General features: G+C 39.8%; 1 protein-coding gene across 1 annotated transcript in view; it reads right to left on the bottom strand.

The window, feature by feature from the left end:
- The window catches only part of EXOC4 (exocyst complex component 4), a 923760-nt gene that overhangs the window by 45028 nt on the left and 852062 nt on the right, over positions 1–26670 (bottom strand). The window contains exons 16-17 of the mRNA XM_006144991.1: positions 18805–18983; positions 14150–14309 (exon numbers count right to left, since the gene is read on the bottom strand). Coding sequence (XP_006145053.1) covers positions 14150–14309; positions 18805–18983 — 339 coding nt within the window. The remainder of the gene's footprint in view (positions 1–14149; positions 14310–18804; positions 18984–26670) is intronic.

Genomic DNA, 26670 nt, shown 5'->3' with positions numbered 1-26670 from the left:
GAGGAACAGAAACTGGGCTGTAATTAATTTCTGGTCGAATATATCATGAGGCCTTTAATGTTGTCAATAAAAGGCTCTAGCCATGAAAAAACCCCAGCCTCTCCTCCCTTCCTCTGTCCCCAATACCCCAAAATGTTTAATCAGCGTCTTTGTGAAACACATAGCCTCCAGCAGAATGAGATGCAGTGTTAATGCCTGGCTGGGAAGTAGAGGCCATTGATCTGCTGCCTTCGCTGACCACGTCTATCAAGAGAGAGCAGTCAATCAAGAGCTGGCCTCTTCTACCCCCACTCAGTTTTTATTTCTTTTCTTTCTTTTTTTTTTTTTTTTGCCCATTTGACTCCCTCTGCAATTGAGAAAAAGAGAAGGTGCACGAGTCTTCAGGAGGAATTTAAACATGTAGATGCTAGCCAATGGAAATCATTACGGCAGCAACTGAAGCCTCTATCTGTAAAGGTTAGAACACAAAGATTAAGAGTGCCTCCAGGAAAAAGCGAAAGGGCTGATCTGAATAAAACCTTTCCATCAACTGGGAAACCGCAGCCCAGAAGGCGATGGAGAGCTACAGCACATGTGACATTTATGTTTTTGAGTACCTACATGTTTAGTTTGTGAATTACCGTTTGCAGCCTCATAAGGCCTTTATAGGTCATGCAAAAGCAGTCGCCAGCTTCTATCCCTGTCTGTCTATCTGTCTGTCTGACTCTCCTCTACGTGTGGCGAGCGAGCAAATGTTACTAGCACGATCTTGACTATAACGAGAAACAGGCCTGTGTAACTTTTTTTCATTCATCCATACACACATGCTCTAATCTGTCTGTCCAGTCGGCAAATATTAAAATGCCTGTTATGTACTGTATAGCTCAGACATCTTCACGGTATCTTTATGAATTTGGATTGCAGCTAATTTCCTGTCTCTTTGAATCCTTTCCTGTGATGGTATCTTGAGAGCTAGGAGTCTAGGTAGAGCACCAGACCTCTCACCCCCCTCTCTGGCTCTCTATCGTGAAACTCTAGGCAAGTCTCCAGAGACCCTGTAGTAGATCAAACCTCTTATTGTATAGATGAGAGAACTTGAGCCAAGAGAGCTGAAGTGAGGTGCTCGGATTTATGCAACACTTTGGATCCGCATTTGTTTACTAGCCACCTACTAGATAAATAAGATACTATTTAGTCCAGTTCCAAACTGCCAAGTATATAATTTGACTCTGACTTAATTTCTACTTATATAAACTAAAAATCATAATGATGACCACCTTTTGGGACAGTTTTAGTGAGAATTCAACTAAGCCCTGAAAAGTGTTTTCAGGTGACTTTTATTCACTGTCTGCAGTAGGAGACAAAGGGGGGGGGATAAAGAGAGTAAGAGGATGAAAGAAAAATAGCATTAGTTTTGTATGAATCTTTTTTTTTTTTTTTTGAGAGATTTTTGCTATAGGGCGTTTGGGCTCGCCAGAACAGAGAGAGACAGAAAGACAGAAAGCGAGGGCGGGGGTGGGGGGGATGGCCACACTGCAATCCCTTCTTCTCCATTCTCCTCTCAGGATCTTGGGCACACATGCACACGTGCCCAGCGTGAGATTAAGCCACCAGGTCCAGGACTTGAACCACGGTCAGCTACAAGGGAGTCCAGCGACATAGCCATTATGCTAACTGCTGGTCCCCAGAGTTTCGTATGAGTCTTAAAGAACATGAGATTAGTCCAGTGTTTCTTTAAGAATGTTCACAAACTACTAGATCGGGGTCTCCTGGGCACTTGTTAAACAGCAGACACCCAGGACCTACCCTCAACCTTCTCAATCAGAATTTGTAGGCATGGAATCTAAGGGTTGCCACTTAAAACAAGTTCTCCAGGAAATTTTATACCCTGCAGCCTTTCACAACCACCTGGTTGAGCTCTTAGCATTGTAAAAGTGCGGTTTTATGCAGTGGATTGATGACAGCCTATCAATGCTGTGGACCACATTCTAGTTCTAATCTGGGGCATGGTTGTGTGACAGTGATCTTGGGCATTCTGCTTGGGCATCTGCTCCAGGACAGTTGTTTGGAAGAAGCTGGTCAGTGAAAGCCAACAGGCAGCATAGAACACCGATGCTTGAGCAAAACCAGCCCCATGACACGTACCAGACATAAAGCAAGAAATCACCCTCCAGGGGAGATGGCCATGCCGCAATCCCTTCTCCTCCATTCTCCCCTCAGGATCTTGGGCATGTAAACACAAGTGCTCAGTGTTGAGTTTTAAGCCACCAGGTCTGGGACTTGAACCATGGTTGACTATGTGGGAGTCTAGCAATGTAATCATTATGCCATCTGGTCCCCAAATAAGTCTTCAAAAAAAAAAAAAAAAAGAAGGGTATGAATAAAAAACAAGTCCAGTGAGCCCTCTACAGTCAATCTGTTAATTAAAGTTAATTAAAAATGCCAGCCATTAGGACTCAATGAAAATGTAGGCAGAAAGAGAACTAGAAGAAATCAAGGGGGGGAAAAATTTGCAAGCTTTTTAGTTTGCAACTGAAAGCTGAAATCATATTTTAAGTAAGCAAAGCAAGAAGGGTACGAATAAAAAACAAGTCCAGTGAGCCCTCTACAGTCAATCTGTTAATTAAAGTTAATTAAAAATGCCAGCCATTAGGACTCAATGAAAATGTAGGCAGAAAGAGAACTAGAAGAAATCAAGGGGGGGAAAAATTTGCAAGCTTTTTAGTTTGCAACTGAAAGCTGAAATCATATTTTAAGTAAGCAAAGCAAGATAGAAACTTAATATTTACCAAAACAAGATGGTTTATTTCATATGGTTGAGAGCTAACTAGACTTTGGGGTTAGATTGACCTAAGCTTGAATCTTACCTCTTATAATTATGTAAACTGGGAATTTACTTAACCTCTTTTAAGCTTTAACTTTTTCATCTATAAAATGTGGCAATAACAGTAGCTTCATATATAGTTTCAGAAAGGATTCAGTGAACTCAGGAAGGATTACCATGCCAGGTACTGAGTTCAATGTTATAAAAGTAATACTAATTAGCCTTATAGAGGTAATCTGTCGTCGTCATCATCACTGAGAGAAAGTAGCCAACTGTGGCCTCTAAGATAACGTACACTAAAGTCACTTGTCTTCTAGGGGCTACCCTTATTTTAGAAAAAGCAATTTAGAGTCAAAGGTCTGTAAGGCTAAATACAGAAACTACTTCTTGGTAACCTATTTGCATTTAGCTAGGGATGCTCTTTGAAATGTACTTGGACATTCCTATAAGCCCAACATACTTTGAAACCTAAATTACACGCAATAAATACTTTTGATTGCTGACGATGAGCTAATTACAGAGAAAAGGGGGAGGGGGAAGAAAAATACCCAGAAACCGTAACAAACAAATAAAATGCAATCACAGGAACTTTTTCATTAAGTGGGAAGGGAGAACATGCTAGTAAAAATGAGAGCAATAAAAAGTAAAAACTGAATAGCACCATGGTGACGCAGGCGGGAAGGTGCTGCTGTGTGATACTGGAGCTACATGGGAGGTCCAGGTTTCCATCCAGGGCTGACCTGAGCACACCTGGTGCCACACTCAGGATCCTGGCAGCTGGGAGTCTTGGGGGAGGATCGCAGTGTGATGAGTCTCTGTAATTATCCTCTCCACCTCCAGTCCCCATGAAAAGAAACAAATAAATAAACTAAAAGAAAACAAAGGGCCTGGCAGGTGGCATATTGGTTTAGCTTGACTGACTGTGGTTTGAGTCCCAGACCTGGCGCTTGCTTTCTCATTTTCTCTCTCTTTCTCACTTTCTCTGGTGACTGAATGTGCCCTATGGTAAATTAAAAATAGTAACAATAAAATTAAATATTTATTCTTAAAAATATTTATTTTTAGAGAGGTTTTTGCTATAGGGCATGTGCACTTGCTGGAGAGACAGAGACAGACAGACATAAAGAGAGAAATCACCCCCGCCAGGGCAGATGAGCATGCCACAATCCCTTCTCCTCCATTCTCCCCTCAGGATCTTGGGCATGTATGCACAAGTGCTCAGTGTTGAGTTTTAGGCACCAGATCTGGGACTTGAACCATGGTTGACTACGTGCGAGTCTAGCAATGTAATCATTATGCCATCTGCTGGTCCCCAAATAAGTCTTAAAAAAAAAAAAAGATGGGTACAAATGAAAAACAACATAGCACAACATGGATTAATTTCAGGGCATAGAAAATAAGGAGTTAAACAAAAGAATGATAAAGAAAGAAACTAATACAGGGCAGAGCCATTAGGAACTTGAAAGGGACATCAGCTTAATGTTGACTACCGAATCCATGTGGCCACTTGCTTCTCTTGAGCACTCTGCTCTTACTCTCTTTAGACTGGCAAAGGGTGTTGATTTAAGAAAAGCAGGAGATGGGAAGGAGAGAAGGACTGTCAGTGTTCAAAGGAAGGAGTGAGATTGGAAGTCTGGCCTTGATATGGTTTGCAAGCTCTTTCACAGCGGTAGTAATTGTGCCTGTTTCCTACTTTAAAACACCAAAATTTAAACACTACATTTTTATTTAGAAAACAAGAAAGATCTGCTTTCAGCCTCAAGTTTTCCAGTAAGAATTCTAATAGAGTCAGTAAATGATCTTTCTTGGGCTTTAGTCACAGAACAAGCTTAATGTCTTTTCAATACATCGTAATCCTTCCCTGGCAGGAAAACAGCCTCTCTGGGCGGGTTAATTTAATTTCCCAACTATGATGACTACAGAGGTACCGCAGGATATATAAATGGCACAATTTGCTAGGAGATTTTGGACAAGTCACTTCTGATTTCTGCAGCTTGGGATCTTCATTGGATGATAATAACACCTGCCACCTATGCTAATTTCTGAATTACTCCAACTCCAGCGTAAGTGCTACAAGGAGAAGACTGCCAGTGTATGCCTCTGATGTCGAGGAACCCTGAATTATATGCTGGATGTGTATATACACACACACACACACACAAACATATATACATGGACACTGATTAAGCATAATCAAAAGAAACCTGACTTCTGACTTCATCAAAGCATCACACATGAGATATGTTTATGAGAAAGCAGTCATCAGTTACTGCCAGATTGTTCTTGGAGACTTCTAAGTACTCCTTGTTCTGAGGTGTTCTAGGAAGGATATGTAGACCAGTAAGGCATATTCACCTGCTTTCAAAGAGCCCTAATTAAACAACTAATTAGAGACCAGTTAACTGTTACAATGTATGGCACCTCCTCTGTAAGAAGCACAGAAAAAGGAGATCAGTACAAAGTGATATGGTCAGAAATCCATAGCAAAGACAAATAAAGGTTTAATTAGAGAGATGTAATAAGTATATTTAAATATACTCACATAAAGATTTTAAAGAAAATTCTCTTGGAGATCAGGCCATACAAATATCTGTCCTATTATTAAATGTTATTAATTAAATGTTATTAACGGGTTTATTTTACTTCTACCAAGAAGCAAAAGCTATGCAACCCATCATATTTCCCAGTTGATTCTGGTCTCGAGGGAAGTCAGGGTAGCTATTTACCACTTCCTGAATTCTAAAGATTTAACAGATTTTCTTTTTTCCCTAGGGGAACCATCATTAAAAGAATTTTTGACAGTGGGCTAATCTCTCCTACAAATTTAATCACAAATCCACATGGCTAATAATCTTGAGTGAAATATCTGGAGTATTTATTACAGGTAAAGGTGGGAAAGGGGTAGGCTATCCAAGCATTGGAAAGGCAGAATAAAGGTGGGGAAAAAATAAACAGAGAGAAGGGATGTAAAAAAATATATATTTATTTTTTTCTCAGGCGCAAAACTGATCTTCTAATAAGGCAATCTGAAAATTCAGTTGGATAGGTGGGGATATTCCAAGGGGCAATACCCACTCTCAATTCTGAAGAGTGATTGGGATTTAGACCACAGATACTCATCTCTCCGGATGTCTGTGGGTGTTTCCAGTAGATGGCAGCATGTCATTGCTAATCCCCTTCTATCAGCCTATGCCCTGGTCACTACAAATGGAAAACTCACAACCTTTTCCTGAGCAGAACAAAAGTAATGTTCCCCGTACAATAGGTGGATAGAAAATAAGTTTATGTAAACAGCTCCCCTGGGAAGAATTCAACATTTGCAGCCATGCCAGAGCTCATCCCTGGACTTGGAGAAGGTACAAGGTCAAGAATAAAGCAGGAGTCTGAATCAGTATATCTAGTTTCTAAGCGACTTTGTCACTCACTCTGTCACCTTGAGGAAGACATCTGGACAGTGTACTTCAAAGAGGAGTTAGAGAAGTTAAAAAGAGAAAATGCTTTGATTTGTGTGTGTGTGTGTGGGGGGGGAAGTGTTCTATCAATTTGGGAGGAAAGTATCATTTCTGTGTTGGCTTTCATGCACTGTCCTCTTCTGGTCCTTGTCCTGTGGGACCATTCTCCCCTGTCCTCTTCAGGGTTTCCTCTTCCTTCTCATGCCCTTCACTGCAGGGTCTTCCCCAGGGGGTGGTTCTCCATCTAATGGTTTTAAACAACTCTATGTTGATGATTCCCCAAATCTGTTTGTTCAGTCCTGGGCTCCCTCTAAAGCTGCCAGCTCCCACACTTTCTCCACATCCTCACCAACATCTTCTTGTCCGTTGTTTGGATGATAGCAATCCTGGTAGGTGTAGAGTGGTATCTCGTTGTGGTTTTGAATTGCATTTCCCTACTAACAAATGATATCGAGCATCTATTGATTCTCCACATTAATTCGCTACCTGTGTATCTTTATGGGATACAAATCTATTCAAATCCTTTCTTTTATTAATCGATTTCTCTCTCTACCTATCTACCTAAAGTTTATTTTCCCCATAAGCAAAAGAAATAACACCTCCAACAGAATCCTCACATTGAGACCCATTCCCAGCCTCAGCCTGCCCTGGGTCATAGGCATGCACATGCCTGGGGGGGATCTCTGATGGGGAACCTGGAGCCTTTCCATGTATGCTGGCCTTGTGGAATATTGAGCTACTGCTGCACTACTGTCTAGCCCCCCTGGACTTTATTTTTCAAGAATAGTTTTAGATGTATAGAAAAACTGAGAAGACAGTACAGAGTTCCTATATTATATCTTGTTTCCCTATATATTTTTTTAAGGTTTATCCATTTATTTCTTAAGGTCAAGGGGCAAGTATCCTCAACAGGGTCTCATGTTACAATTTGCCCCCAGCTTTTCAGCAAGCCAGGATCACAGGCATGTATGCGTCCAGCATGCATGTGCAGGTCAACCCTGGAATCAAACCCTCATCTTCTACAAGGCCTCCAGCACTGAAGAGCATTGTGCTACTGTTATGGCTCTGTAGCTGGGTTCTGTTTCCCTATTAACATCTTACATTAGTACGGTACAATGGTTACAACTAATGAGCCAATATTAACATAGTGTCATTAACTAAAGACCATAGTTTATGCAGGCTTCCTTAGTTTAAAATTTTTTTAAATTAAAATGTTTGTTGTTGTTGTTTTTTGCTATAGGGTATGTGCACTCAACAGAGAGAGAAAGTGAGAAATCACTTTCTCCAGGGAGATGGCCACACCTTATTCCCTTTTCCTCTGTTCTCCTCTGGGATTTTGGGCATGTACATGCATGTGCTAGGTGTGATTTTCAAGGCATTGGGTTTAGGACTCAAACCATGCAGCCAGCCATATGGAATTCAGTGCCTTAACCCCCATACCACCTGCTGGCCCGGCTTCCTTAGTCTATACCTAATGTTCGCTTTCTGTCCCAAGATCGCATCCACAGATGTTCACATTTAGTTGTCGTGTCTCCTGGGTTCTTCTTGGCTGTGATAGTGTGTCTCAGACTTTGGTTTTGACAACTTTGACAGTTTGGAGGAATGTTGGTCAGGTATTTTATAGGACATTCCTCTACTGGAATCTTTCTGATGTCTTTCTCATGATTAGATTGAGGTTAGGCCTTTTTTGGGAAGAAGTTTTCAGAGGTAAAGAATCATTTTTATCACATCATATTAAGGGCACATACTGTCAACATGACTTATGTATGTTGATATTGACTTAGAGAAAAGAGAGGCTCTCAGTTTGGTCTTGTATGGCACTTAGAAACGTTCTAATTGCAGGCTGGCTTGCCCTGATTGTATCATATCCTACCAGAGTCAAGTGAGAAGCCTGTTTCCAATTGCTTGCATCTGTGAAGCTCGTTCCTAATTTAGGTAAGTTATGCAGGGAAAATGAAGGAATGTAAACTAAAGCATTTCCGGTGTCTTATCAGGCCCACCAGTGGCCAACTCCATGTTGAGTTAATTTATCCTAGCAGTAGCATCTGACACCAATGATGACATCTTTCTCTTAAAACATGTCACTTAACTCCTGGGACACAACTCTCTCCTAGTTATCTCCCTACTTTGTCAGATTCATCTTTTCAACTTCCTCTGTTGGTTCTTAAGTACTCCAATGTCTACACAGTGGGATATCAAGGGTCCAATTCCTGGACAGTTTCTGTTCTTTCTCTATTTGTGCTCCCACTGAGATCTCACCTCTCATCTTTTCTCATGGATTTAACTGATAATCCCAAATTCATACCTCTGGTGCAGATCTCTCTTCTGAAGTCTAGATTTCAATACCAGAGAGCTTCCTCACTCCTATCCCTTCCTTCCTTCAGACAATATTTATTGAGTATAAGTGCTCTCTAGGCCCTGCTCTCATGGAACTTCCTTTATTGTGGGGCAAGACTCAAACTAATAAATAAGTAAAATATAAAGTATGTCATATGATGCTATCTGCTATAGTGAAAAACTAGGCATGGGAAGAATAAAGAATACCAGGGTCTGATGAAGGTCATCAACAATTTTAGAGTGTTTGCAGCATTGCCTACTTTGAGGAAAACTCTAAAGGAGGGTTGGGAATAAGCCTAGTGGATATCTAGGGACAAAGCATACCCTTCCCTGGTAAAGGAAAACCTAAGGGTAAAGGACCCAGAGGGAGGAGGAGCATGCTTGGCATTTGAAGAGCAGAAGAAAGGCCAGGTTTTCATTTACTTATCTCTGTCAGATTCAAGAATGAAAGATACCAGTTCAAAGAAAACCAGAAGGAGGAAAAAATTGTGGGGTGATGAAACCTTCATGGAGGAATGCAGGATGTAGAATGATAAGAGAAAAAAAGGAGAAAGGAGGCAGGATCCTAGGAAAAAATAGGGGAGAGAGGGGGAAGAAATGGGAAGAAAACTCTGGCAAATCCTTTTTGAATAATGGCTTCATTTAAACTATAAAGATACATCTGGGTGACTTTAATGCCTGTTCTGACCTCTCCTGTAACACACCTACCATCTGGACTTCTAGGTGGATTCAGTGACTGGCTTTGGGAAGGCACCCGGTGTCTCAGGTTAAGATGATCTGTGATGAAAGGAACTGAAAACACACTCATAAAGCCCTTCTACTTGCTAGTTAATCTGCAGTGATTTTCCTGGATGAAGTACCTTTATGAATCCGAAAATTAACAGTGGGGTCAAAAGGGTCAAAGCCATAGCAGCACTTAAGTGATCATTACCATAGAGGACAGGGGCACTCTGTCATTCTGGTAATATTAGAGGTTGTCTGGATCCTTTGTCCACCCAAGGTTTACTCTTCTACTAGAGTACAGGTGTGTGTAAAATGAGAGACATTAATACCTTGAGTTGGAAAATCAACATCAATAGAATCACTCCAAATCTCTCATTTTTTTATTATTATTATGGGAAGTTTATATTTTCCACTGTCCAGGAAGGCTATGGAAGTAAGGAAGTACAAGTGCTTTGCAACTTCTTGTTAAATAAGTTTTCTGACACATGGCAACTAGTGATTAATTACTGTGTTAGCAGATAACATTCCTACAGAGATTTGCTGGAAATACAGATGCTGTCCATGCTTGATTAGACATTGCTTAAGGAATGCTGAGGCACACTGCTGCAGTCTATTATTTCTGGCTATTTTGGTATTGCTGTTCTATTTACTTTACATAGCTCCAAGTTCGGTAAATTGATGAGCTCATTTCACAAAACCTGTCCCTACCAAAAACAACAAGGGGGAAAAATAAGGCTATATACAGTGTGTCTAAATCAGAGCAAGAGAAAATGAGAGAGAAAGAAACTATGAATAAGTAGGACTTCATTATTCCTTTTCAAAATGCTTTCTGTTCTACAAAGAAAGAGCAGCAAGGGAGATGCTCTGTTTCTTAGGAGGCTATAAGAAAACTGACCCACATCCACTGATTAGAACCTTCAGGGCATTAAAGGTAAATAACCAGCAGGTGGCGTGGTGGTTAAGGCACTGGGCTCACATGGCTGAGAGTGGTCAGTCCTGGATCTAGCGGCTCACATGGCTGATAGTGGTCAGTCCTGGATCTAGTGGCTGGCTTGCTTTCTTATTTTTTCTCTCTCTCTCTCTCTTGTGAGCACACATGCCCTATAGCAAATTAAATGAATGAATGAATGAATGAATGCATGAATGAATGGGACCAGCAGATGGAGTAATGGTTATGTCACTGCATTCCCATGTAGTTGACTGTGCTTTGAGTCCTGGACCCGGCAGCTTAAAACTCATGCCGGCACATGTGCGTCATGCCCAAAATCTCAAGAGGAGAATGGAGGAGAAGGGAATGTGGTGTGGCCACCCCCCTGGGAAGTGAGTGCATGTACCCTAAAGCAAAAATCTCTCTCAAACAAACAAATAGATACATGAAACGCAACATCGATTAAAAAAGGTAAATTATCCAAGTCCTTCATCCACACCAAAATAAGCCTTGCTTTGATATCTATCCATTCATGCAACATACATAATGCATTTACTCTAGTCCAGGCACTGAAGAGACAAAGTCTTGGCCTTCTGAGACTTGCAGTCTGTAAAGGAAATGTCTTCAGAACCAGGACTGGAAGGACAGAACCATCCGGTGTTACATGTGCATGCTTGCCTATTTCCTTTCGTAATCCATTTCAGAATAAGTGAAAACGGTCGCTTTTAAGTTACACCTACTTTCGTGGACATAATTCACGAATCCAACTGTGAAAGGCATGATTTTGATTATTTGATTATTTCCTGAAGAAAAATTTCACCAGCACATGGCCCACTGATGCCATCCTTGACTCTGTCCTGTCAACATTTCATGATTAAGATACCAGCTTTTTTCAATACATGTTTGGGCCCCCTACTGTCTGCAAAAAAACTATGCTAATTTACTTATTTCAGCTAAATAAAAAAAATCATTTAAAAAGGGATGATTGAATTTAGAAATTATATTCCTCAGAGAATTAGTCACGGTTCTCTGTATCCCTCAGGCCTCCATGTTCTTAACTTCCCCTTGTCAATGTTATTATGAACAGACTAATTCAATAATGAGATCATTCCCCATAAGAGCAACCAAATAAATGCAGCATCCAGTCACACCTGGTTTCCCTAATCTGCTCAAGGAAGGCTTTTCACCATATTTAGCCTAAAACAGGCAATTCAATGAACACACACACACACACAAACACACACACACACTTTCCTGCAAACAGGAAGAAAAACGTAGGGAAAAAGGACAGAAAAGCAGAGAACAGGGTAGCAATGGACAATTGAAGAAACAGATTGAGGAAGACAGGTTAAAAATAAACATACGCATGGCTCATTTTCAAAACAAAGACCCTAGCATATATATCTTCATATATCTTCATAATTGCCAGTATTATTTTATCATCCCCTTAAATGCCTCAAGAATCATTTCAAATTTCCTGAAATTATCAAGGAATCAAACCATTAGTAGAAAAGACATAGACATCCTACATATTAGGCAGGAGCATTCAGGATTATTAAAAACAAATGACTTCCTAGCCATAAAGGCTTCTGGAAAGTGAAGTAGTTTACAGGATAATTTACTTAGGTATAAATAACAATAGACTATGGAGACACCATAATCATTATCTACCCACTCCAAAATTGTTTAAGCTTTCACTAAAGCACCAAAGGCTTGATGACTTAAAGAAGAGATAGAGACAATGTTAAGACCAAATGAAGGAAGAACAAAATCAACTCGCAAATTTAAAAAAGACTGTTATAGGGCCACTAGGTGTGGTTAAGGTGCTAGACTCCCACATGACCGATAGCGGTTTGAGTCCCAGACCTGGTGGCTTAAAAATCATGCCGGGCACATGTGTGCACATGTCTAAAATCCCAGGAGGAAAATGGAGGAGGGAATGCGGTATGGCCAACCCCCTGGAGGGACAGGGTAATTTTTCACTTTCCCTCTCATTAACTCTTTCCAGCAAGCACAAGTACCCTATGGCAATGAAACAAAACAAAATAAAACAAAAAACAAAACTAACAAAAAACCCCCAAAACCTTAACAATAAACAAACAAACAAATAAATAAATAAATATCTGTCTTGTAAAGAAACATTAAAAATTGAGATCAGTGGGCCAGCATTGGTATGGAGGTTAAGGTGGCTGGATCCCACACAGTAGAATTCACAGTTTGAGAAAAAGAAATGTAATACATATGAGGTTTATGTGATTCAATGTAGTATAAACAAGATTATGATAATAATAAATGAAAATAAATAAATAAAATTTGAGCATTAAAAAAAAAAGAAAACATGCTGGTCCATGTGTGCATCCCAAATTCCAAGAGAAGAATGGGGACGGGATTGTGGCTTAACTATCCCCCCAGGGGATGACTTCTCACTTTCTCTCTGGCTGGTGCACATGCCCTATAGCAAAACTAAAAAAAAAAAAAAAAAAAAAATTCGTGGTCAACAAAATTAGAAAAGACAAAGGGCAATAATGAGTAAACACTTTACTCATAGAACAGGAGATACAATAGATAGGCTTTGGTTAGAATAAATATGGGGACCAGCAGATGGTGTGATGGCTACGTTGCTGGACTCCCATGTAGTTGACCATGGTTTGAGTTCCAGACCTGGTGGCTTCAACTCACGCCAGGTGCATGTGCATGCATACCCAAGGACCCAAGAGGAGAATGGAAAAGAAGGGATTGCGGCATGGCCATCCCCCCTGGGTGGGTGATTTCTCACTTTCTGTCTCTCTGTCTCTCTCTTTCTGGTGAGCACATGTGCCCTATAGCAAAAATCTCTCAAAATATATAAATATATATGTATATCTGTATATATATATACAGATATATATATATATATATGAAGATATGCACAACCTGGTTAATGTAAAAATATACTAAATACATGTTATTTAAAATGACAGAAAAAAAGAAAAAATTCAAATGTCTAGAATTACAAATGATTAAAAAACAGATTATGGTTCTTGGGAACAGCAGATGGCGTAATGGTTACGTTGCTGGACTCCCACAGAGTCAACCACTGTCCAAGTCCTGGATCTGGTGACAAAACTAATGCCAGGTGCATGTGTGTGAGTGTCCAAGATCCCTTCGAGGAGAATGGAGAAGAAGGGGTTGCAGCGTGGTCATTCCCCTGAGGGGTGATTTCTCGCTTTCTGTCTCTTTGTCTCTGTCTATCAGGTGAGCACATGCACCCTATAGTAAAAAATCTCTCTCCCCCCCAAAAATTATGATTCTTTATACCAAAATTATACTTGTTCAGGTATTAAAAGTTATTAGTGAATGTGAAGAAATCATATGATCAAAGAATATTATTGACAAGGGAAAATGCAATTAAAGTAATATAAAAGTATTATAAATGTTAATTTATATTGTAAGTTAATATAAAATTAATATAATTGGAACAATCCTGTAGTTGTAAGAAGAGAAACTAAATGCATGCGTATGAGTCACATATACACCCAGCACACGCATAAAAGCCAGGAGAAAGTATACTAAATAACGCAGTCTCTAGAGTAAAGGTTTATGAGCAAGACCTATATTCTTTTTGTGTTTTACCTTACATATTTTATGCAATGAGCATATGCCACTTTTATATTCAAGCAAAAAGTTACTAAAGCTTTGTGGTAAGAAGAACTTAGGTTAGACAGAAGGAAAAACTACCTGCCTAAGGGTAATGTTAAATGCTGGAAAGAGTTTAATAGAACTACCTTCTTTATTACCTAAGATCATTTATCTTTTTCTTTTTTAAACTAAGCTCTTTAAATACCAAGTCTCAATTTTTAAAAATGACTTCACATGTGGTAAGGTGTTGGCTTAAGTATAAGAGACTGAGCTCAGCCTCCCTCCTACCTTGCAAAGTCCAGGTCTGCTTCCCGTGACATGGTGATGTTGGTCAAATTCTGTTGAAGAACAAAAATGTTCCTACACATTTTCTTGATGCCAGACTCACTGATGCGCCTGAAATACTGGGCACCGTTGATGAGGATGCAGGAGATCAGGTGTCCTAGACCTGAGGGGGTCACAGTGCAGGGGACAAAAAAGAGAACATAGATTAGCGGCATCCTATGGAAAGTTGCATAGAAGATTATTCTCTTTTTCTTTTTTAAGAGTTTTTCCCCACCCGCCCCTTAGGGTGTGTGCATCACTGGAGAGACAGACAGAGAGAGAGAGAGAGAGAGAGACAGACAGACAGACAGACATAGTAAAAGATCTTTGAAAAATCAATCTTTTCTCCTCCATTTTCCTCCTGGGATCTTGGGCACACATGCATACACTCCTGACATGATTCTGAAGCCACTGGGTCCAGGACTCAAACCATGGTAGCCATGTGGGAGTCCAGCGATGTAACCACTATGCCATCTGCTGGTCCCAAGACTGTTCTCTTTTAATCTTCTACAGAATGAAATGACCAAAGACAATTTATCTTGATAGCTGCATCAGCTCATCTTATAATACTTTCTGAGTATTTCTGCATTTCTCCAGTAGTTACAATGGAAGGACTTTATGTCGGCAACAATATCTGGTCTAGACACAGCTGCAGCATTGCTGTACACTTGGCCACCATGCCAGGGCTTAGAACATCTGCCAGGTTGGTATGAAATACTGAAGCACATAGGGACTCCTGTTTATCTGCACAGACATTTGGGAAGCAGAAAAGAACACATATAAACAATGATCTGCTTGGCCTTTCCTTCCACGAAAGACAGGAGGACGATTTTGGCTCAAAAGTTGATTAGAGAAACTACAAGATAAATCTATCAAAATTGGGCACTGGCAATAATGCTAACACACCTCGACACTGGTAAGTAAAATTAAACCAATAAGAAATTGGGTTACTGTCAACAACGTAATGAATGGACTGGTAATAGGTCTACTTTTATACTTCAACACTGGCAATGAGGAATATTTTTAAAGTACTAATTGGAGAGAATGCATTCAGAAACAAAAGATGAAGGAAAACGTATTAATTATTAAGTTGTCATGAGACACCATTTCTGGGGGTGTTGTTTTTTTCCTTAAGAATTTAATTTAATTTTATTTATCATTGTTATTATGTTAAAATTTGCTACAGGTCATTATGCACTCATCAGAGACAGAGAGAGAGAAAGTGAAAAAGTAGGCTGTCAGGGCCAGGGCTTGAATCGCGGTGGGCCATGTGGGAGTCTGATGCCTTAACCAACTCACCACCTGCCAGCCCTAGTGGCTGTTTTTTTCTCTGAAGGATTGTCTTATAGTATATGAAATTTGGGTTGTTTAGGTCATCAACAAACCAACAGGTTCCCTTAAGGATATACCATATAATGAAGTTGAAGAATGTTGTTTCAGAACAAAGTAAGGTGGATATTGGTTACTATTTTTTAAAAATCATTTTATTGGGACCTGCAGTTAGCATAATGGCTATGTCACTGGATTCCCACGTAGTCGACCGCGGTTTGCGTCCCAGACCCAGTGGCTTAAAACTCATGCCGGGTGTGTGTATGTGCGTGCCCAAGATCCCGAGAGGAGAATGGAGGAGAAGGGATTGTGGCGTGGCCATCCCCCCTGGGGGGTGATTTCTCGCTTTCTGTCTCTCGGTCTCTCTCAGTCTGTCTGGCGAGCACACACGCCTGTAGCAAAAACCTCTCCAAAAAAATTATTTTATTTAACTTGTGTTTATTATTTATTTATTTTAATTTGATGGAGAGGGCCAGAGTTGGGGAGGGGGGAGTGAGAAAGCCAGCTACCAGGCCTGGGACTTGAACCACGGTTGGCCATGTGGGAATCCAGTGCCCTTTACCACCATGCTACCTGCTGGCCCCAAGTTACTATTTTCTAAAGTCAGATTTTTTTTTTTTTTAAAGTTTGTTTGGGGCCATCAGGTGGCGTTGTGGTTAAGGCATTGGACTCCCACCAGTCTGACCATGATTTGAGTCCTAGACCTGGCAGCTTGCCTTCTTTCTCTCTCTGGTGAGTACATGAGCCCTATAACAAATTAAAATAATCATAATAAATAAAATTAAATAATTCTTTTTTTTTTAATAGAGAGATTTTTTGCTATAGGACACATGTTTTCACTGGAAAGAAAGAGAAAGACAGAGAGACAGAAAGTGAGAAATTACTCCACCCCCCCTGGGGGGGTTGGATGGCCATGCCACAATCCCTTTTTCTCCATTCTGTCTTGGGATCTTGGGCATGCATGCATACTCAACTGGTGTGAGTTTGAGCTGCCAGGTCTGGGACTTGAACTGTGATCGGCTTAGTGGGATTCCAGTGACATAATAATTATGTCATTTGCTGGTCCCAAAATTAAATAATTCTTTTTTAAAAAAGCTGGTTTACTTCAAGAGAGAGAGACAAACACTGAAAGACAGACAGACACAGGTACTTTTGACAGGGTCTTGCTAAGTTGCAATTTCCACTGCCCAAGCCAGCCAACATCATGGATCGGAAGTGTTCAGGTTGGCCCAGAATCTGAACTCAGGACCCATTGGCTCTAGCATAGTGCAGTGGCGCCTTGCTGCCTCTGCCACTATGGCTGGGCCAAAAGTTAGATTTTAATTAGAAATACTTAGAATAAAGTACATGTTTCTTCTGTCCTTTTTTCTTATTCTGCAAAGTTGTAGTCTAGCAGGACATTTTCCTCAGAACTCTAAAGCTAGTCTGACTAGCTATGTTACAAGCTATCTGCTATTTTTTATTTTTCCTCTTCTAAAGTCATTGTCCCTCAATGGAGACTCTTCAAGGTTCAGATCAGAGTGCAGAGAGCATCTTCAGGTTCAATGGCTCCCTCTGTCTTCAAAATGAGTTTTCCCTTGATTAAGATGAAAGCAGAAGAAAGGGAGAGGAAGATGCATTCTCTCTTGCTTTGACTACGCTCACCCCATGTTTCTTCAAGACGACAAACTTGTTTGTGCTACTATTTGAAAGTGAACAACAACAACAAAAAGGTTTTTACTCAAAGAAAAGGAAACACAACCACGGATTGCACATTTCAACCTAGACAACTTATTTACATGCAAAGTCTCTGTAGGTCAGGCCTTAGAGTCACTCTCCAGAGCCCAGACTTTAGGTATAATTTTTGTTCTGCCATGGTAAAACATCTGCCCAAGATGTGGGCAATGAGGGGTGCATTGCTTGCAGAGAATAAGAAATAATACTATATTATAATAAATATATTAAATAAATTTAGTAACATGAATGTTAATATGCAGGGTTTGGAAGAACCACAGTTAAGAGCAATGACGAAACTCCATTGAGCAAAGGAAGAATGAATTCTCAGACAGGCACTGTCACACCAATTGCTGATAATTACAGGTGTCCCAGAATTCATGGTACCATTGGGTTAACTAACAGGTAACCTTTTAATCACTTATACTTCCTTTCTTCTTTTTTTTTTTAAGATGTATTTATTTTATTTTATTTATTATTATTATTTTTAATCTGCCATAGGGCATGTGCATTCACCAGAGAATGACAGAGAGAGGGAAAGTAAGAAAGCAAGCAGCCAGGTCTGGGACTTAAACCACGGTTGGCCGTGTGGGAGTCCAGCGCCTTAATGACCTTGGCGCTTGCCGGCCCCAGTCACTTATACATTCTGGCTTAAGTCTTTTAGGGATATCTCCCATCAGAACACATCTTCATCTTTAATAATTCAATGGGAAACAGGATATTTTTATTTGCTTTTCTGGTCCAAATTTGCTGGAATGTATCTCTTTCACAAAGTAAGCACTGATACTTTCCCATCTTCAGTTTGCCGCAATCCTTTGGCCAGAGCACCTTATTGGCTTTAAAAAAATACTGGTTTAATTCTATGAGAGAACACAGATACTTTTGGCACTCAGATCTGTACATGAACAAATCAAAACAAGTTAAGAAGGAATATAATTTGAAATCCTAACAGCACTCCTATGGGTGGAATTCAGCACAAAAAGTTATTTGGCTTGCACCACATATTTCAAAAATGAAGGCAAATGTCTTTAATATATACTTATTATCTCTCACACACTTGCCTGCCTGCCCTCTGAAGGCATTTATGGATGCAGTCTTCCTAAAAATTGCTACTAATCAGAGGCTTCTGTTCTTTCCAGACAATAATGCATTCTATGAGAGAAAACTGCTCTTTCTGGTGAGAATTTTAGCCAATGAAGGATCTTTCAGGGTTCTCTCTTCATTTTGTATATGTTTTTCTTTTTCTTTTATGAGCTCCCCTCTTGATTAATTTGTAGCCCACTCTACACATTTACCCAAATCTCATGAGTGGCATGTCAGAGAGGCAGCCGGGCAAACCATCTGCCTTATCATGGATTAAATCTCCTTATCAACCAGGAGCAGATGGCAGCCATATTGTCAGCTACCTAGTCTTACAGAGAGGCTAGGTATTGCAGCTTTAATCTTAGCAAACAAACAACTTTTTCTTCACATTTCGAACCTCAGTAATAAAGAACTAGGAAAACCTTCTCCCCCTCTTCTTCTCTAACTCCCAGAGAGAGAGAGAGAGAGAGAGAGAGAGAGAGGCAGGGTCTTACCTTCAAAGATATACTGGAACTTGTGCTGTTGAAGGCTGGCGCTCATGGCCTCTTCAATGGCACTGATGTCTTTGTTGAGCTTAACCACCAAAGGGTCATAATCCATACTCTCCACATTAGCGACAATGGCATAGTTCCCTTCCTTTGCAAGAGGAATGAGATAGTGGAAACAGTGAACCCTGAAAAAGAGAGGAGGAAAGCAGGTAATAATCTTTCCAGTTAAGGTAACGATCTTGTGACAACACCAAAATGTCTGAAGCAGCAGGAGCCTTGTAAGTTTTCAGGCACCATCAATCCCCTTACCTTCTCCCCCCTTTTTTTTTTTTAATCAGAAAGCTGTCTTAATTGTTCTGTAGAACAACTGAATGATCTGGAGCAAGTCAGCTCCAGATCATCCATGATCTTTGCTTACTTAACCCATATAGTGTTGATGAGGAACAGATGAGTTCTAAAATTCTTTCAATGCCAGGATTATGCGTACTGTGTCAAAGGCACTATATCTTTTCTTCTTCTTTTTTTTTAATGTTTATTTATTTACGTATCTATTTATTTGTTGTGATTTTCAAGCCATTGGGTCCAGGTCTTGATCCATGGTTGGCCACGTGGGAATATAGCACCCCAACCACCATGCCACTTACTGCTCTGCCCAACCCCCAAACACCCCCCCCCCAAAAAAAAAAAGCACTGTATCTTTTAACAGATTTCTGGTACAATCAAAATGGAAGGCAGTGTTTACAGATCTTACAAAAACATGGCTTTTGGAAGATTTCTCTGACTTCAATTCCAAGTTGCAACATTTATTTGCCCTTAGGTAAGTTTACCTCTTTCTGTTTTAGGTCCTATGTCTTTGACATGAGAATGATGATAATACCTACCCTTCATGGTGCTGTAAGGAACTACTGCATATAAAGTGTATAGCAGAGTGTCTGGCACGAAGGAAGTGTCCAGTACATGTTGGGCATTATCACTAGTATCAAATGTATTACTTAAATACATCACTTACTGAACATCTATGACTGTATCAGAAATTGTGCTAGGCCCTGGAACAGTGTCTGCCCTTAAAGATTCCACAGCCTAATGGAGGCAGACCAAAGAGAAAACAACCAAAAGAGGACAGTGTCCCACTCAAGGCACATCTACACACAGTGCTATACAAAGGTGCTATGGTGTGTCAGGAAAGATTCATAATAGGAGGTGATACTTGAGTCTCACAGAACCTAATTGACTGAGCTTGAGATGCAGAGAATTTCTATGATAAAATGGGCTGAGTCGGCTTGGAAGCTTAGTCATGAACAATTCTTAGGTATTATCTGTTGATGAAAAATGTATATGATAATATCTTTAATTGGGCTAATATACAGTGGATTCATGATGGGAACATTCATTTTGCATGCTGTAATGAAATACAGTGATTGAATGTATATAAAATATAAAAATTCTTAGTTTTTTTTTTCTGGTAAATTTTGACAAATATCAAAGAAGTGAGGTAGGTAAGGGTTGGCTATACCTCCACACAGTCTTTTTAGATGTAATGAAAAAAAAAATAAAATAACCAAGGAAACAAAACAAAACAAAAAAACCCCAAACTGGGCCAGTCCATGGTGTGGTGGTTAAAGCAGTTAGACCCCACATAGCTGTGTGGTTTGAGTTCCAGACACAGTAGCTTGAAAAACATGCCAAGTGCATGTGTACGTATGTCCAAAATCCTGAAAGGAAGGATAAATGGAGGAGCAGGGATTGTGGCATGACCATTCCTCATGAAGGATGCTTTCTCTGGTGAGTGTACCTGGCCTTTGGCCAATTAACGCAAATAAACAAACAAACCCCCCCAAACAACAACAACCATTGGTAGGCACAGTTCAAACAGGCTATTAAGTAAGCCCAGTGAAGTCCTAACTCTCTTGTCATTTTATTTGCTCTGTCTAGCTTGCATGAAAGATTCACTAGAAACAGACACAATTATAATCCAGACTCAGGATTCTGTTATCCTTACATTTGGCATCAGGTAACAAGAAATATTCCTAAATAAGCAGCTGTAAAATCTTTGAGAATTATCCCTAATGTCATCACAGACTCTGCCTATCAACCTTCTTTTTTTTTTAAGTCAGGTTTACTTAGAATTAATTTACAAACAGTAAAAATTTCCTCCTTTTAGTGTGTAGTTCTGTAAGTTTTGACAAATGGATACAGTTGTATAACTACCCCTATAATCAAAGTATAAAACATCTCTCCCCAAATTATAAAACCATCACCCCTACAAATTCTCTTGTGTCCTTTTGTAGTCCTGTCTCTACTCACACCTCAAGCCTTTGACAATCACTGATCTATTTCCTGTCCCTGTAGTTTTGTCTTTTCAAGAATGCCATATATGGAATGATATAGTATGTAGCCTTTTGAGTGTAATTTCTTACACTTTGCATAAAGCATTTGGGATTTATCTGTGTGGGCATTCATGTTTTATTGCTGAGCAGCCTCCCACAGAATGAATGTACCACAGTGGATCCACTCACCAGGTGACCTTTAGGTTGTTTCCAGTTTGGGATGATTATAAATAAAGCTGCTTCATGTACATGTTTTTGTGTAAATATAAATCTTCGTTTCTTTGAAGTGGATTGCTTGATCATATGGTAAGTAAATACTTACTTTTGTAAGAAATTGCCAGGCTGCTTTCCAAAGGAATTGTGTCATTTTGCTTTCCTATTAGCAATATATTATATAAGCATTCCAGTTACTCCACATCTTTGCCAACACTTAATGTTGTTAGTTTTAAAAAGTTCTTTTTAGTTGTTCTAATATATATGTAGTGATATCTTGCTGTGGTTTTAAATTGTATTTCCCAATGACAGTAATGTTAAGCATATTTTCATGTGTTTATTTTCCATCTATATATCTTTGGTGAAGTATCTTTTTATATCATTTTCCCAATTTGAAAAATTAGGTGGTTAATTTTCTTGTTACTGAGTTTTAGAGTTCTTAATACAGTCTAAGCAGTCCTTTGTCAGATACATAATTTACTAATATTTTTGTCTTCACTTTGTTCATTTAATGCTGCCTTTCAAAAAACGGTTTTTAATTTTTAAAAAGGTGTGAGGATATGAATAGTGGAAATCTGATAAATGGCAAATGATTTCTGTGTGCTACACACAGATCACATGATAGTAAGTGGGGGAGCTTAGGGCGATTAGCAGGGGCCAGGTCACCCTACCCTTTGGAGGCCATCTAAGGAATCTAACTTTGTTTTAGAAGCCTTAGGGAACCTTAGAAGGATTTTAAAAGGTAAGATGATATAATCAGAGCTTTGGAAGATCATTCTGGTACAGAAGAGTATATGATAGTATAGGATGGAAACAACTAGAAGTAGAGACTAGTTAGGAAATTTTTATGAACTGCTGGTAAGACCTTATTAGATCCTGAAGCCAGGGGTAAAGAGGCAAGATAAATATTGTTCAAGGTATTATCTTCTGCCACCCAAATGATTAGAGATGAAAATAGTCTTCAGTGAAGGTCAAATTCAAATAAAATTTTTCTTTCTTTCCAATTCTGACATGTTGGTGCTAACCTTAATATGACTTTGGTATTAAGATTTCCTGCAAATGCTGTTGATTACACAGCAGGATGGTTGATTTTCAGAAAGTGCACACTTAGGATCCCAACAGTGACAAGCAGTTGCTGTTGAACCCACTTAGAGCCCTCCTGATGATAAGAGAAATCAGCTGATAAAGGTGACATTCTTGGCATATTGGACTCACATGGCAACTTAATTTTCTTTTTCTAAAGTTCAAGTAGTAAAAAACTCAATGAATCTCACTAGTCTCACCATGTCTTTCATTTACTGGGGTGTCATCTGACTTAGGCTGCTTGGTGGTTGAATGTGACCTGCAATGACACAGGTAAAATGTCAAATGCTCTTTGGATGGGTCCTTCAATACAGAATCTGCTGGATTTGAGAACATTTTTTGGTTGGAACTATAACAAAATTAAAGAAAAATATGGGTTGTGGACATAAAAGTATTTCACAGAAGAAGATGAATTTTTGGCATTTCAAATTATTCTGGACTCTTGCTAGAGCATTCCATTCATTTATTTCCCCCCATGAATGTTTTTGTCTATTCTATTTGTGCTCTTACTGCAGTCATTTCTTGGCTAAAAGAGCCTGGGATAGTACCAGGCCAGTCACTTCTTCATCATGTCAGCTCTTGGATGATAGGGGCTAAGATCTAGTTCTAAGATTTGCCGATCATAATGACAAGGATGATGCTGGTCACATCTGTACCTCCTAGATGTGTGCAGTAGATTTGCAAAATGGTTGACTGTTCTTTCAATCTTGCTAATTACTTATCTTTTTTCCTCTTAATTGCTGGAGGGTGTTTGCCAGAGACAAAAAGAGAGACAGCGAGGGAGAGGGGAAAAGCACCCCCAAGAGGGTTGTGGTCACACTACAATCCCCTTTTCTCCATTTCTCTATCATGTTGAGATTTTGAGTACACATTCTTGGCATGTTTTGCAAGCTGCTGGGACTGGGACTCAAATTGCAGTTGGCTATGTGGGACCCAGCTCCCTTAACCACTAGGCCATTGGGGAGAAATATTAAACCAACTAATTCTTAAAAATCAATCAAGTTTTTATTAAGCATGTAATCTGCAGCAGGACTGTTTCAGGTTCTGGGGCTGGTCATGACAAAGGACAAGGCAAATCTGATAGAACTTAGTCTCCTATACAATCATGTACTCTGGGTACCACTTAGAACCACTTAGAAGTCGCTTCCATTCTAGCATTGCTGTGCTGTGGTATTATGATTTGGGTGACATTTGTCTTACTCATTTTGTATCATCACTGTACAAACAAACAAACAAATTATTACTGTGACAAGGACAAAATAAAATGTGCCATCCATGGAGTCTTATGCTAGTTTCATGAGGCAAACTATAAAAGTAACAAAGACAAAGGGAGCATACTCCCAAGAAAAGCACCCTGACTATGAAACCACGTGATATGAAGAAGTGAGGGAACCACATTTAGAAAACGATAAATATGCTTAGTGTTCTCACTAAGAGTCAAGGAAAGATAATTTTACACCTAGGACACTAAAATTCAGTCTTTTTTGTTATTCACTTTTTTTAAGACTATTTTTTACATTTTTTAAATCTATTTATTGGTTGAGATTTTCGGGTCACTAGGTCTGGGTGAACTGCAGTCAGCCAGGTGGGAGTCCAGTGTCTGAAACACCACTCCAACTGCTGGCCCCTGTTACTCACTCTTAAACTTATCTTGTTTTCTGTGTTTAACATTGTAGGAGACATGGCAACAGGTATTTCAGCACTGTATGGTTTCTTGTCAAGTTAATAAATAATGACCAGACCATGTTCAGCATTATTAAAAATGGTATTGCCAAGTTGTACAAAAATAAAAAGGGCTGAAAGGAGGTTAAGGATTTAAAAGCTTTTACTCAAATGTGTTGAAAATATCCCACTTGGAATTAACTTCTCTACAAGTAGATAATTCTGAATGTAGAACATGTCGTGGAGACACACGATCAATAGAATACATTCAGGAGTTGTGATAGTAATTTATTTGGTGTTCCTTTGTTTTCCTTTGCAGTCTAGGTAGCAAGATGCTTCTGAATATTACTGGGTGGTTTCTTATTATTTTTTTTTAACTTCTGTCTAATGCATTTACCCAGTCATATAAAACACTAGATTTATTTCACTATCTGCTTGTTAATAAATAGAAAACAAATAAAAAAGGATCATAAAACAAATCAGAAAAGAGCCTTTATTTCTGGACAGCTTAATGTAAGAAATAAGATAAGAAATAATGCTGAATAAGACAGATTCCCAATCTACAATGTGACTTCTCTTGTCCCTTTGCAAGGTACCCACAGTAATGTAGAAGTAACTCATTGGGCTAGGTCATGGAAAAAGCAAGTGGCGGGACCAGCAGTTAGCATAATGGCTATGTCGCTATACTCCCATGTAGTCGACCGCGGTTCAAGTCCTGGACCTGGCGGCTTAAACTTATGCCAGGCACGTGTGCATGTGTGCTCAAGATCCCAAGAGGAGAATGGAGGAGAAGGAATTGCAGCGTGGCCATCCCTCTTTGGGGGGTGTGTGTGTGATTTCTTGCTTTCTATCTCTCTGTCTCTCTCTCTTTCTGGTGAATGCACGTGCCCTATAGCGAAAACCTCTCAAAGAAAAAAAAAGCAAGTGGCACACCAAAGAACAACACTGACATCGAACTACCCAAAAGATAAAGAAACTCTAACTGTAGTTCAAACATATTCCAGACACTTTCCTATAAACCAAAGCCATGTATGTATGTATGTATATATATATATAATTCTTTTCAAGTTAGTTTTGCTATAAGGCATGTGCATTCGCCAAAGAGACAGAAAGTGAGAAATCACCCCCAGAGGAGACGGCCATGCTGCAATCCCTTTTCCTCCATTCTCCTCTCAGGATCTTGGGCACGCACGCACATGCACCTGGCATGAGTTTTAAGCAGCAGGGTCTGGACTCTAACTGTGGGTGGTCATGTGGGAGTACAACACCTCAACCATTACGTCATCTGCTGGTCCCCTGTTTAGTTTTAAAACCTAACTCCTGTAAAGACTTCAAATGAAAATACTCTATCAACTTTAATATAAAATGCCTATATTCTAAAGTAACATAGAACAAAATGCATTACCATTCCACATACTCTCTGATCTTGAGGTTTCTGATCCTGAAGTCTGAAAAGTCTACCTCCAATCATCTATTTGGTGTCCACACTCAGATGTTTAATAAACATCTCATACTGAATACCTTGGAAATGGAATTCTTGAGTTCTACTTCTCCCCTAAACATTCTCCTCCGTCAGTCTTTCTCACTTCAGTGAACTGCCCCGGCATTCACAGTTTCTCTGGTCCCCCAAACTGGTGGTTTTCCTTCAATCCTTTCTTTCTCTTGCTGTTACCAGCCCTAGCATCCAAGCCATCACCAAATTTGATCAGCTCTACTTCAATATATGTCTCAAATCCAACTCTTCTCATACCCCCACCTCTGCCACCTGGGGACTCAGAATTGTTCTGAACTTGCTACTGTACTTTCCCCTGCAATTCTTTTCCACAGCGACAACCAGCATCGTCTTTGAAGAAAGAATATTAATTAATTCACCAACATTCCTCCCCCCCTCCCGCTTGAAAGTTTCCTATGGTTTCTTTTTTTTTAAAAAAAGAATTATTTCATTTAACGTGTTACTATTATTATTATTATTATTATTTTAACTTGACCAGGGAGAGACAGAGAGAGGGAAAGTGAGAAAGCAAGTTGCCAGGTCTGGGACTCAAACTGTGGCTGGCCATATGGGGATCCAGTGCCTTTAACCACCACACCACCTGCTGGCCCCTCCTATGGTTTCTTAATGTATTTAGAATAACGTCACCATCCACTTGGTCTGGAAGACCCCAGAATGAGCCAGGTTTCATGACCCAACATGATCAGTCTCCTGCCTGCACCTAGTACATGATTCCTCCAGTCTTCCCAACAGCCTCGCTCAGCAGGCTACGAGCACGTTGAGCTCCTCTCTGTTCCTCGACACTGCCGAGGCTGATTTTGTCACAGGGTGAGTATTGCTCCCTCTGTTTGAAACTCTCATCCCCAAAACTTTGTACAGATGAATTTTTTGTCACTTTGTCACACTTCCTCTGACCATTCTATGAGAAACAAAACCAAAGTCCCCTTCCTAGTCAGCCCTAGTCACCCTCCACACTGTCCAGTATGACAGAACCACCAACACGTGGCTGCTATTGAGGCCTGGATGTGTGTTAGTCAAAACTGTAATGTATGGTAGGTGTAAAATATACAGATTTCAAAGGCTTAGTGAAAAAAA

Source organism: Tupaia chinensis, unplaced genomic scaffold (assembly GCF_000334495.1).
Source record: "Tupaia chinensis unplaced genomic scaffold, TupChi_1.0 Scaffold000140_1, whole genome shotgun sequence".
NCBI lineage: Eukaryota > Metazoa > Chordata > Mammalia > Scandentia > Tupaiidae > Tupaia > Tupaia belangeri.
This window is presented reverse-complemented; position numbering and strand designations above follow the sequence as displayed.